The sequence below is a fragment of the Emys orbicularis genome, chromosome 6 (assembly GCF_028017835.1).
Source record: "Emys orbicularis isolate rEmyOrb1 chromosome 6, rEmyOrb1.hap1, whole genome shotgun sequence".
NCBI classification, from domain to species: domain Eukaryota; kingdom Metazoa; phylum Chordata; order Testudines; family Emydidae; genus Emys; species Emys orbicularis.
Window position 1 is genome coordinate 39398230 of NC_088688.1, and position 14633 is coordinate 39412862.

Here is a 14633-nt window from a genome sequence, read left to right on the forward strand (position 1 = left end):
TCACGGCACCCCAGTACAGGGGAGTTACATGGCACCAGAGAAACTCCAAGTTCTTGAGGAACGTGAGTCGTCTTTATTTTCAATTGGGTTTAGCATTGCCCCTGTATGTATTCTCACTGTTTCATCAGTAATGGGCTTCTCTCTGGCACCAACTGCTACTACTGTGTTACAACCCAATACTCTTGCCTCAGCAGCCCATCTTTAGAAGTAGAATTTTCTTGTTCTTCATTTGGCTCATAGCACAATGGGGAAGGATCTCCCACATATTCTCTTAGGGCCTTTTCTTCTGAGTTCTTGGGTTGGAAAGGGAGTCTAGCATTTCCTATAAACCTACACTCCATAGGAATTATGAGGGTAGCCATATTCCCTGGTACTCTTCCTCTTGTACCCCTGCTTTCTACCTGTTTAATGTTCCTGCATGGCCATACTGGAACCCTGGGGTCCTTATCATGAGCATCCTCCTCATGCTCCACCTTATAATGAGACTTCTACTCAGAAGTAGATAACAGTGCAACATCAGAATCTCCTCATGATCCTCAGCCTGCGGAGGAAGTCTTTGAGGAGGAGGAACAGCTCCAAAATGAGGACATTACACCCCAGTTGGGTATTTCATCTTTGTGTCCGAAGGAGAAGGTAATCTGTTTAGCACAGTCTCATCTGGATGACTATAAAAGTTTTCAGGATTTACTGAGAAAGGTTGCTGAGATTAATAACAGCCATACTGTGTGAGACCAATGGTCCATCTAGCCCAGAGTCTTGCCTCTGACAGTGCCAGATACTTCTGAGGGAATTAACAGAACATGACAATTTCGTTTGATCCATCCTCTGTTGTCTCTCCCAACTTCTGGGAGTTGGAGGTTTAGGGACATCCAGAGTATGGGGTTTTGTCCCTAACCATCTTGGCTAATAGCCATTGATGAACCTATCCTTCATGAACTTACCTAATTCTTTTTTTAACCCAGTTATACTTTTGGCCTTCACAACAACTCATGGCAATGAGTTCCACAGGTTGACTATGTTGTATGAAGTAGTACTTCCGTTTGTTTGTTTTAAACCTCCTGCCTGTTAGTTTCATTGGGTGACCCCTGGTAAGTATGTTATGCAAAGGGGTATGTAGCAAGGTCTCAGTTGGTCCACCAAGCCACTGGGGGGTGGTGGAGAGCTACTGCCTTGCCAAAAGGCCTTGGTCATACCTCTTCGTCGATGGGGAATTAGCGGAGGGAGATGTGCCGTCGCAGTTGGCGCGACAAAGGAGTACTGGCCAGCGACCATGGCACACCCCTCAGGCCGGGGAGCACGAGGAAGAGTCAGTGACATACCCCTCAGGCCAGGGAGTGCCGGCAAGAGTCCGTGGTGTGCCCCTCAGGCAGGGGAGCACTGGCAAGAATCCGTGGTGCGCCCCTCAGGCAGGGCAGCACTGGCTAGAGTCCTTAGTTCTTTATTGGGGTTCTGCCACCCCGAGGCGGGGTGGCCGGGGTAGGGGAATGCAGGCCCAACCGACTCCACTGTGTTCCATCCCAGGGCCCTGACAGTGGTGGGAGGAGAGGGTCCCGCCACTGGGTCAGTGGGGATCCATCCGCAACACACTGATCAAATACTGATTCACCACACTGTCCAGTTCTACCCCTGGGCCACTTCCTACTTCTCAAGTGGGTCCCTCGGGTTCCTCCAGTTTGTTGGGATATTCCACCGCCGGTAGCCTCGATAGCTCCATCTCACCCTCAGCATCAGGCTCATTCGGCTCGGGTCGCTGCCCGACTCCTCCACTTCCTCAGGGTACTCTGTGGCCGGCAGTCCTGGTAGCCCGAGTCCTTCCTCAAGGTCAGGTTTCCCCTGGTCCAGGGCATCCCCTGGTTCGGCAGCAGGGTCTATAGGGAATAGCCAGCAGTCTGGGTCTGTCTCCCTCCCTGGTGCTGCCCTGACTGGGCTAAGGGCCCCCCCTTTTGTACTTCCTGTTCCACCCTCCCCTTCTGGGGGTGGAGTAAGCTTGGCCTGGCTCCTCCCACTCAGGCTGAGAGAGTGGTTCTTTACCCTCTGGTTCGGAGGGAGGCCACCCCAGCTCCCTACAGGGTAAATAACACTTTCCTATTAAATTTCTCCATATCATTATGATTTTATAGACGTCTCCCATTTTCCCCCTTAGTCGTCTCTTTTCTAAGCTGAACAGTTCCAGTCTTTTTAATCTCTCCTCATATGGAAGCTGTTCCATCCCATTAATTATTTTTGTTGCCCTTCTCTGCACCTTTTTCCAATTCTGCTATATCTTTTTTGAGATGCGGCGATCAGAACGGTATTCAGTATTCAAGTAGTGGGCATATCATGGATTTAGGTATTTTCTATCTCATTCCTAATGGTTCCTAACATCCTGTTAGCTTTTTTTGACTTTTACTGCACATGGAGCGAATGTTTTCAGAGAACTATTCCATTTGAGGAGGTGCAGGAGACCCCTCACAAGTTGTTGCACATCCTGTATACTTTAATGCCAAGAAGAGTAGCTCTTCCCATTAATGAGGGTTTATTGGAACTTGCTAAAAATATTTGGCAAACACCAGCAACTGTCACCTCAAACTGGGAAAAAAAAAAAAAGGCAGACAAAAGATACTAAATGCCATTTGTTCAGAATATCTTTATTCAAACCTGGTACAGGCTCTTTATTTGTGGCTGCAGACGAGAAGATTAGACCGCTCCAACCCAAGGTTACTCCATTTGAGGAAGAGTTGAAATAACTAGATCTGTTTGGTCATAGGTGTTATTCATCGGCAAGCTTACAATTTAGAATTTTAAATTGTCAGGCCCTGCTTGCCTGCTATTTTCTTAATTATAATTAAGTTCACAGATTTTGTTGATAAGTTGCTATAGAAACATAGGAAGGACTTCAAATTCCTAATAAATGAAGGACAGTTAGTTTGCAAGAAGCACTGGAAGCAGCAGATGGTGCCTTGCGATCTATGGCAATATCTGTAGTAATGGGGCAATCTTCTTGGCTCCAAAGTTTCAGAATCCCAAGAAAAGTGCAGTCAACAATGGAGGATCTATCCAGAGTTTTGATAGTAAACATTGAAAAGTAGAGTTGGGCAAGGTATATAATAAAACCTCATTTTTGAGGGCTTATGTCGATCTCTGATTATATGATATTAGAAGGAGATTCCCCTAGAGTGCAGATTATCTCACATCTGCCTTCTGGGCGTTTCTTGCATCTTCCTCTAAAGATTATGGTGCTGGTTACTTTTGGAGACAGAATAGAGGACTAGAGGGACCACAGGCCTGGTCCATTCTGGCAAGTCCTATGCTCCTATGAAATATATTTTCATTTGTATACTAGGACTGTGCTTTCTGAATAGATTTATTATTTTTGTGTAGCAGCTTTTATTTGTTTTCTTTGTTTAGAATCTTTAAATAGAGAAGTCCTTCCTCCCTTTTGCAGAGGCATCTGTTATTTTTATATTGAGATGCTGCCTGCTATATGAAACACTTCTTTCTTCTAAAGACCTCATTTTTGTTCTTTCCTGACATCCAAAGATACTTCAGATTTGGCACTTCTCCCTGTGTTCATTCTGTGGAAAGACAAAGGAGAAAGCATCTGCTCTAGAAATACATGCTTTAGCAGTTTTCTACCTCATCGGGAATTTGCTCAGAGGAATTCACTGAGACTTTCCAAGAGACTACTGCTTACCAGATGTCCTAATAAATATAGCTCTGTATGTATCCCCATGAAGTCAAAGCAGTTAACACTCTTGAAAAAGGAAAAATAAAGGCAGCAAGTTATGAAAGTTGGCAAACTTTGTGTTCTTTTCTTCCATATATAAACTCTTAAAAAACAAACTAGTTAACAATATATGGACAGAGGACAAAACTAAATACAGGATCGAAAGAGAAAATACAACATAATTCAAAACCAAACTGGGGCCTGAGGTCTAAAAAGGGTTATCCAAATGATATCCTCAAAATAATTCAAAATCAGGCATGAAGTCCAGAGTGCAGCAAATAATGGGCACCAAAGTCTGTGGTGTTGATGGAGAGTATGGTCTAAAAGGGTAATTCTCAGTGATGCAGGAATAAGGACCAGAAGTAGGCTTGAGACCGTGGCAAAATTATATGAAATTCACCTCGTCCCTCAATGTGGAGGAGGGTATGCACAACTTCTCGCCCCCCCCCCCCAGTTAAACTGGGTTATATTGTAAGCCAGAAATAAATGTATTCACTATAACAGATGTATTTTAAGTAGTTAAGGAGATAGAAGACCGAACAAGGCAGATTATTAAGAAAATAAAACAGAGCAAGAAACTGGTTACATGTAAGTTCTCACCCTAAACGTGGTTCTAATCATCATCTTCACAGGCCGGACTCCCTTCCAGCCAGGGTCCAGTTCTTTCCCCCAGTTCCAACTTAGTTGTTTCCAGCAGTCATCTTGGGTGGGGTAGCAGGGGAGAACTGACGACCTGGATTACCTCACTTCCCACCCTTAAATAAGATTTGCATAAGGTGGGAGTCCTTTTTTCCCCTAGTTTGACCACCCCCCCACACACTGCCCAGCTTTGTGTGGAAAAGTACAGAATTCAAGATGGGTTCCAGTATCCGGTGACATGGTCACATGCATCTGTAGGGCCTCTGTAGCCATTCTTCACAGGCTGACCCACACATTCACAGGAAGACTAACCTCTTTTGCAGTCAATTGTCTCTTGCTGATGGGTCATCAGCACTGTCGGGATTTTTCATTGTTGTACCTGAAGTGTTAGCGGGGGCGTCACCCAAAGTAACATAGTTGAAATATAGATACATAGTCAATATTCCTAATTTCAGATACAAAAATGATATGTGCATACAAATAGGATAATCATATTCAGTAAATCATAACCTTTCCAATGATACCTTACAAGGCCCATCTTGCTTAAAATACATGTTAGTTATGTCATATTCTTTGCCTTGCTTAAATTTCTAAGGCAGCTACTAGGTTTTGCAGTTTGGGATATTAATAGTTTCATTATACATGATTTCATATATCATGAAATGGAAAGCGAACACAATCTAGATGTAACGGTATGTAACATAATTTTAGAAATGTAACCAGTATGGGTCAAATAACTGTCTTGGCATGGCATTGTAGGCTTGTCTTCACTGCATTCTTATGTAGCCTTTTTTTATTTAAATTGAATTTTGTGATTTTATATTAACCTACAACGGGTTCAGTTCCTGTTGCTACAGTTTCAAGCTCAACAGAGTGAAAATCACCACTGGTGCTTTTCTCAAATTTGGCGATTCCAGGAAGACCAAGGATAGCGACCACAATCACTAGTACAAAGTCTTATCTCTACTACAAGTTTTGTTAAAGCATTAAGTAAAGTTAATGTTACCCATGCATATATAAATCTTACAAAAACCCAGGCAATGACTAAGAATGTAGTCATACTCGCATCCCCAAAGGTATTCAAGGCTCTGATGGATTTCTCAACAGATGATCATCTATAGAGGGGTGCTTCCTGTGGGGATTTCCCACTTTTACCCAATCAGGGAACCTCTTTTATATTGTTGTTCTGACCCTGCTTAACACCTTATGCATATGCATGAGGGCTTCAACCCTCTTTTCCTTATCTGTACTTTCACACCCCAGGACTATTGGGGTGCCCCATTTTTCATAGGTTGTTCTCTTAGGCCTGGTCTACACTAACCCCCAAATTCGAACTAAGGTACGCAACTTCAGCTACGTGAATAACGTAGCTGAAGTCGACATACCTTAGTTCGAACTTACCGCGGTTCAGACGCGGTCCACATGCGGCAGGCAGGCTCCCCGTCGACTCCGCGGTACTCCTCTCGCCGAGCTGGAGTACCGCAGTCAACGGCGAGCGCTTCCGGGATCGATATATCGCGTCCAGACCAGACGCGATAAATCGAACCCGGAACTTCGATTGCCAGCCGTCGAACTACCGCGGTAGTGTAGACCTGGCCTTAGTTCCCCTTATTCTCTTTAGCATCTATGCACCATGTGTGTCCATGGTAACCTGCAGTCAGACCAGGATGTCCTGTGATCTTACAATCAGGTGTCTTGTGGTCTTGGGCAGTACATTGCGGTCTATTTTTCTGTAACATCACATATTGGCACATCTTTTACAGCAGTGATTCTCAACCAGGGTATGTGTACCCCCTGGGGGTACATCAGCTCATCTAGATATTTGTCTAGTTTTACAACAGGCTACAGAAAAAGTACTAGTGAAGTCAGTACAGACTAAAATTTCATACAATTACTTGTTTATATTGCTCTACGTACTATACACTGAAATGTAAGTACAGTATTTATATTCCAATTTATTTTATAATTATATGGTAAAAATGAGAAGTAAGCAATTTGTCAGTAACAGTGTGCTGTGACACTTTTGTATTTTTATGTCTTATTTAGTAAGCAAGTAGTTTTTAAGTAAGGTGAAACTTGGTGGTATGCAAGACAATCAGACTTCTGAAAGGGGTACAGTAGTCTGGAAAGTTTGAGAGCCACTGTTTTACAGTAACCTTGTAACCCTACTAGCATAGGGTTATTCCTAGGTCACATATTCATGTCAAACATTCTTAAGCCTACGCCCCAGTATGGCCAAGCTAAAATCTTACATGCCTCAACCTATTGGCTTTGCATTCCAGCCATGTTTTACTTATGTACCTAATACACACTGATCATTCCTAAATGCTTGTCAATCTTATACATAAGATTGCAATTTAAATCTATTTAGCAAACATTGATTATATATGAAATAGCATATGAGTTGATCATAATACTAAATAACATAATGATAAATGGATAAAATGAACTAATTGGCTACAGTTAGCTTGAGCTTTAATTTGAGGTTTGCCCTTAGTCTAACTCCCATCTACAAACAAAAATCTCTAAATTGAGTTAAATGGTGCTTTAAGTTGGCCTGTTAGGGGGATGGGTTGAAACTCAAATGCTGCTGATTGTCAAGCTAGTAATGTAGCTCAAGTTATAGCAGCTCAGCAGCTGCTAATCCAATCACTCTTTGCTGCTTATTAAATTCCTCTATGTAGCTCTAGTCAGGGCCAGATTAAGGCATAAGTTAACTACGCTACAATTTAGGGCCTCTCAACATGAGGGGGCCTATAAAAAATAAAAAACTGACTCCATTTCAAATTTTAGCAAAATTGGTTGATAAATGAGATATTGAAAAAGAAGATTCTTTCTAAATATAGACATTTGCATTCAAATATGACAAAAATATACACATCTGCCTACACAAATACCCTTAACCTCACTTACCCTTCACTAATTGTTCATTATTGACAGGCGGGAGGCCAGGGCTGAGAAAAAAATGATAATTGCACTTGTAAAATTAGTATTTCTATGAGTAAGTCTGCTATCAGTCTCCTAAGACAGCATTTTGTTGGCCAGCTGCTACTGGTAAAATTCTGACTGTGCCTTCATAACTTATTTAAATAAATAAATAATCTCACTGCTGATAAAATCGGGAAAATTGTGAGGTCGGAGACGGCAGTATCGTGAGACAATCCTGCCAAGCTCATACTCGTATGGGACTCGTCCTAGTAGTGATGTTATGTATAGCGTCCCCCTTGGCTGGTAACAGCCGGAAGGCCACCATCTTTCATTTATGGTCCAGCACGCTTAGTCATATAGTGCCTTCACTCCTGTTTTTCTTCGTTTTCTTAAGTGTTAGTGTGTTCTTTCTTCTTTTGATATGTACGTAGATACAATTGTGTATTTTAGTGTGCATACCGCTTTCTGCTTCATGCGCTATCCATGCTTCACATGATTGAGTTTGCAGGTGATCGTCTTATGGACTTGGGTCAAGTGGATCTTGAGGAGGATAAATTTGTGTTGGCTTCCCTCCGTCAGTTTTGGGAACCTTCACAGTAAATATCAGAGAGTGCTGATGAAAGGATAAATAAAGGGTTTTGAGAGAATGGAAGGAAGATATACTTATGTATCAAAATATTCTGAATACTTGGTGAGCTAGTTATTTCAAACTATCTGCATATATGATTTATAAGCTATTAAGGCCTATAATATTCATTATCTTTGCTTGAATATAGGCTAGTTTTTCCTCATTTTCTCAATGCCTGTCTAGAGATTACCAGTCTTTTTTTTTTTCTGGTGAATTCTTTCTCTTTGACAACAAGCTTTATGCGCGACTCTGTGGCCCCGAGGTGTTTACTTGAGATTAATTAGTGGTTCTGGGGGAGACAGAGGGTAGAGAAGCGAACGTGGAGAGAGAGCTTTTCTTGCAGCATTTTCTAGGCAGACATCTGCCCTAAGCATTCTGTGCATCAGAAGTGACAAACTCCGTAGCTTATCATTTGAGGACGTCATCAATGACTTTGCTCTCCAAAAATCATGAAAGAAAATGTTTTAAATTTCAGTGTTAAAATTAATGTGATGTGCAAACAGACATACTGTAGGTTGTACTACTTCCATTAAGTAAGCTGGTCTCTGTAACTGTAACTGCTTTTGTGTTGCTGTAGATATAAGTTTTCATATCTACTAATTAAGAAATCCTAGACAAAATATGTTAATTTGAAATTATTTTATAATGTAAACAGGCATATTGCAAGACACATGTTTTAGTTAGATTATTATTCTATTTTTACAACTTTGCCTTTGTATATATGCAAATATAAAGCTTTCATGTTTATATATTAAATGTCCTTTCTGTGAAAATAATAAATTATTTTTTTAATGTTATGGGGCCTCTTACACTTGACATAGTTTAGGGCCTCAGAATGTCATAATCCGGCCCTGGCTCCAGTGTTGTTTTGCTGTGTGGTTGGTCTCTATAGAGTTTGGTCTCTCTAGAGCTAGGCTAGCTTGAGTGGAGTAACTTGATAATAGAGATGAGGTACTATCAGAGATTGAGGTTTTCTATTATTTGAATTTTAATTATTGTTTCAACCAGTTTATCAGGTACAGATTTAAGATTTACTGGACTGTAGTTTCCCAGTTCACCCCTAGATTCTTATTTAAATATAAGTACAGCATTTGCTACAGTGGTGCAGTAGGTGTTTTTAATGAGAGATTGCATATATTTGTTGGAAGTTCAGCCACTATATACTTAAGCTCCTTCAAACTCTTGGATGTATACCATCTGGCCTGGTGACTTATTACTTTCCAAAATATTGGTTTCTCCAAGCACCTTGTCTTCTGACACCTCAATCTCTGATAGTACCTCATCTCTATTATCAGAAAAGAGGAAGTCCAGAGTAGGTATCTCTCCATATCTCCTTATAGTCAAAGAAAGGAACAGTTGAGATAGAGTTAAGGTTGAGAGTACAATGCAGTAATTTAGGGTAAAATATGTTACAGGCAAGGTATAATTATTACAAAAACAAGAATTTCTGAGATTAAAATTAAAATATAAAATAAATCCAAACATTAGCTTATGGAAATGCAGAGTTACTATATCAAACATTCTTAATTCTGCTCTGTAGTGAAAACGTATAATAACCATGTTTAAAATTAAGGCATCTTAGTACCAGATTAGATTAAATTGATTTAAAGATGTGTTAGGTTGTGTGGTGTGTTTTCTGTGCCTTATAGCCACATGTAGAGGTCATTCTTTATATTAGTTATTTAAAAAAAATCAATGTCACTATAAATATGAATCCTTGTTAGAAGAATTTATATTCTTCCTGTTCCAAGAACATTTCAAAAGCTTTAGGGTGTGATAAAATCCACAAAGTAAATTTTGACACCTTTCCCTCCTTTAAAATGTTTTATCCCCTGGTTTCCATTAAGTATTTATAGGCTCCATCTGTGCTACTCTAAAGTTTTTCTAGAGAAAGCATGATTGACATTGAAATGATTTGAAAATGTATATACTGTTTATAATCAGTTTTGCAAATTTTTCAACGTTTTACTGTCCTCAAAATATTTGAAGAGGATCAGGAGTGATATGATATAATTATATTTACTTGCTGTATACAATTGATATATTTTAGTGTGTATATCATTAGTCATATAGTTCCAAAGTCTGGTTTGAAATCCTTCTGCTGATGTTGCTCTAGCAAGCCCCAGAGTCTGTCTTAGGCCCTATCCTGACTCACATGATTAACTGCAGAGGGATATATGGGTGGTAGGACTTAGATGGGAGGTGCTGTGAAACCCCAGCCTCTCTTCCTCACCAATCCATTAGTTTTTATTTTCTCGTACGTTCACCTCAAAGAGAAGAGAACAGTCCATCCCCAAATGCTGCTGCTTCTACTCTCCCAGTGGGTTTAAAGATAAACCTGAATGGGTCTAAAGACAAATCTCAATCAGTTTTCCCTAAGTAATGAAAGTCTAAATTGGTTTGCTGATATGCCTATTGCCCAAGTCATTTTAAAGTGTATGGTTTTATATATATGTGCTCTAGTGTAATATGTGGCATAAAAATGTAGTGACTGTGTGTGCTAGGCTTATGGTTTTATTTTTAGTGCCAGTATGCTATAATTTGTTGTGTTCCATTACTAATTGTAAAAATGAAATCCAGCTGACTTCATTGGTGTAATGAGTAATGGTAGAAAATAGGTGTGGCCTAAAAAGAAAATACCTTAAATTTTCTGTTTCAGATCAGATTTTTTAAAAAATTGTTTTATGTTGTTTTGTTTATTCCTTCTGCAGGGATTAGGAGCAGACAGCAAGAACCTCTACCCTTTCCTACTTCCAATTATTCAGCTAAGTACAGATGTTTCCCAGCCTCCACATGTTTATCTTCTGGAAGATGGCTTGGAATTATGGTAAGTGGAAGAATTTTGCTCAGCAGATAAGTGCACATTAATATTTTTATCACTACTACAAAAAATGTGACTTGCTTAGAAACATATATGTAATATGTACATTAAACTGACCATGTGGCAAGCTCAGATTTGGGATCAAGCAAATTATGGGCTGTTGCTGCTTTGACCAGTGGAGGTTTGACTGTCTGAGCATGTAGTGTTTTTTTAATCATGTGCTTTGCTTATAAACATAATGCGAAATTTCATTGATTATCCACCCACAGGAATTATAAATTGGAACATAGAATGATGAATGTAGTCTGCTCTCACCTGATTGTCACCAATGCAGGATATTACACCTCAGAACAATATTTTGAGGGAAAAGGGAGATATTTCTGTAGCATAGGTTTCTTTAACTGGTGACTCTTTGAAATTTCTTAGAGGTCTAGAATGCTAGTATGTTGTCTTGATGCATCTAGCATGCAACTTTATCCACCTTACCTGCACTCTGCCCATTAATCCACCTCCCGTGTGGATACTTTGAACATTCCAAACCTCTGAGCAGCTTCAAACAGCCGTCATTTAAAAACAAAAATAGAGAGGCATAAAAATGTTTGCTTCTTTCCCACATTCTTTTGAGATGACAGGACCAGCAAGTATTCCACAGACCAGCAGTGTGGGAAATACCATTTTGAAAGATAATAATTTCAAATAATTGTGGCATTCTTCATTTTGAGAGATTTTATATTGATACTAGAATATTACAATATTTTTACACTTGTCAAAATTGTTCCTCTTACCATGTTTATTGTGCAAAACAGGGAACTAAATGTAAACAATGTTGTAATTAATCTACTCTTAGGTTAGTGACATTGGAGAATAGCCCATGTCTTACTCCTGAGCTGCTGCGAATCTTTCAGAATATGTCTGCCCTTCTTGGTGAGTCTTAATAATAAGGATTCTGTTTTCTATACTAACAACGTTGTTCATGTTCTAGTAATAAAATAACTAAGGCAGTAAGAAGTTGAGATCAAAATTCTTACTATTAAAAATGCTTGAACGAGCTTTGACTAACTTAAAGAATTTCCCATTTTCTTGCACCCCGATTGTGTTTAAATAAATCAACATTTAAAGTGCTTTGTACTTAAAAAGGCAAAGAAACAAACTGGAGATGATGCTTTTTATTAATGGACTGTTTCTTAGTTAAAGACAAAGGGTGACATTCCGGACCAGTTGAAGTCAATTGGAGATTTGCCATTGACTTTAATGAGTCCAGAATGTCATCCAAAATATTTGCTGGTTGGTAGGCTAATTTTGATAGGTATCTCTGCACAAATATCTGTTTATTCTCTATGGTGTAATTTTTATTTATGAGGCTGCATGTTCTTGGAGGCATATGTTTCACAAAAGATTCCGTGGGTCTTATGTTTGGAGACTATATGATGTATATTCATACATGCAGTGTAAGTGCTATTAAAATGTAGAACTAACTGAAGTTGCTTAGCAGCTGAGTGCTATTTGACAATTAATTTTTGAAATGTAATTCAGCTATATATAGTTTATTTGCTTACTTATTGCAAAAAAAATCAACTGAGTTGGACTTCATAGTGTTCCATCAAGACTGCACAGTCACTGATTTTATAAAAGCCCCCCAAAGCTTAACACGAAATCAAATAATAACATTGCGTTTGTGTGTAGAGAATAGCTGACTATTCTACTTGCTTAATCAGATAATAATCCTACTTGCTACTCTGAAGAACATAAAGAATTAATGGCTCCATTCCAAATCATTAATATTCAAGTAGTAAATTTTCAAATTACATATATATATAATTGAAAAGGAAGGAGGAGGGTAAACAGCTGGAAGGGGAGTTGTTAGTGGGTTATACATAGGGCCTACCAAATTCATGGTTCATTTTGGTCAATTTCACAGTCATAGGATTTTTAAAATCGTAAATTTCATGAGTTCAGATATTTAAATCTAAAATTTCATGGTGGTGTAACTGTAAGGGTCCTGACCCAACTCTGAAGGCAGCAGCGCAGAAGTAAGGGTGGCATGATATGATATTGCCATGCTTACTTCTGCACTGCTGCTAGCGGGTGCTGCCTTCAGAGCTGGTTGTCTGGCCAGCAGCCGCCGCTGTCTGACCACCCAGCTCTAAAAGCAGCATAGGAGTAAGGGTGACAATACTGCAACCCCCCTACAATAACCTTGCGACCCCCCCCCCCCATGACCCTCTTTCGGGTCGGGACCCCCTGTTTGAGAAATGCTGGTCCCCTCCCTTCCTTCCCCCCCGAAATCTGTATAGTATAGGGTGAAAGTACACAAAAGACCAGATTTCACGGTCCGTGATGCATTTTTCACAGCCATGAATTTGGTAGGGCCCTAGTTATAGGTTGTAGTAATAAGCCATAAATCCAGTGTCTCTATTCAATCCATGATTTTTAGTGTCTAGCACAGTTATGAATTTAAGCCCCCAGGTTTGTCTTTTGAAAATAATGTGCAGATTTCCTTTGAGGATGAGGACTGATAGGTCAGATACAGAGTGATCGCTTTGTGAAAAGTGTTCACCCACAGGTGATGTGGTGTTTTTGTCTTTTATCATTTTCTTGTTTGAGTTCATTTGAGAGCATAGTGTTTGTCTGGTTTCACCCATGTTGCTATTGGGGCATTTAATACACTGGCTGAGGTACACCACATGTTGTGATAGGCATGTGTTGGATCCATGAATCTTGAAAGGTGTGTTGTGGGGAATGTTGATAATTGTAGCAATGGAAATGTGTCTGCAGATTTTGCATCTGTTGTTCTATCAGGATCTGGTGCTGCTTTGAGTTGGTGTGTCCTGGTCTGGTTGGAGCTTGCTTCTGATGATGAGCTTGGAGAGGTTTAGGGGTTGTTGAAGGCCAGAAGAGGGGGTTTAAGAAAGATTTCTTTCAGGATGAGGTCCCCATCGAGTATGGGTTGTAGTTGTTTGATACCCCATATGGGTTCCACCGTGGGGTGGTAGGTGACAACTAGGGGTATGTGGTCCGAGGGGGTTTTATTTCTGTACTGAAGCAGGTTCTCTTGGAGTATTTGGGTGGCCCATTCCATGATATGATCTACTTCTCTGGTGGAATGTCCTTGTTTGGTGGAGGTAGTTTTGCGTGTGTTACAACACTGTACACAGTAATTTTTGTTATGCAAATATTTCTTTGCTTTCCTTTAATTATTTTCTGCACTTTTTTGTGCTTTGGAGATTGATGAACTAATTGCTATAGCAAATGGATTTTTCAGAGGAAAAATTTTAAATCATAACAGAAAATGTAGAAGTTAACATTTCTGAATTGGTCACGAACATTTATCATATTTTCTAAGATTAATTTCAGTACTTCATATTTTATTATGAAGGTTAATGAGAAGTGTTCCTCATAGTAGGCAGGGTTAACTTAGTCCCTCTCCTATGATCTTCCCATGTATCTTAATACTAATGACCAAAATTGTGCTTCAAGGAAAAGTACTGCAATTACAAAGAGCCAAGTTTTTGTAGATGGTTCAGTATTTAACTTTAGATTTACATGTCCATCTTTGCAATTGCTAGACACTTCCTGTTAATCTTCCTTCTATACCTTTTGAACATCTCTTTTTGGGTATAAATTTACTAACATAGTATTGTCCAAGTGGTCATGGTTTTCATAGTTATGCTGCGTTGCCCTTCCACGTATCTTAAATTCAGGCTAACAGGGAGAGGCTGCATACGAAAGACTGTAACCAACCTGCAGTATCGAGTGGGGTGAGAAAAACTGCTTAGTCTAGATATTGCCTAGTCTAATAAGGTTGAGAATTTAGACGGTGTGCTTATCTTTTATTTTCCTTTGGTAACTACTCTGACTTTTGCCTATCACTTATAATCACTTAAAATCTTAAAAAAAAAAAAAAAAAAAAA

General features: G+C 39.6%; 1 protein-coding gene across 1 annotated transcript in view; it reads left to right on the top strand.

The window, feature by feature from the left end:
* Nucleotides 1–14633, top strand: part of IPO11 (importin 11) — a 250011-nt gene that overhangs the window by 106408 nt on the left and 128970 nt on the right. The window contains exons 22-23 of the mRNA XM_065406414.1: nucleotides 10613–10728; nucleotides 11570–11646. Coding sequence (XP_065262486.1) covers nucleotides 10613–10728; nucleotides 11570–11646 — 193 coding nt within the window. The remainder of the gene's footprint in view (nucleotides 1–10612; nucleotides 10729–11569; nucleotides 11647–14633) is intronic.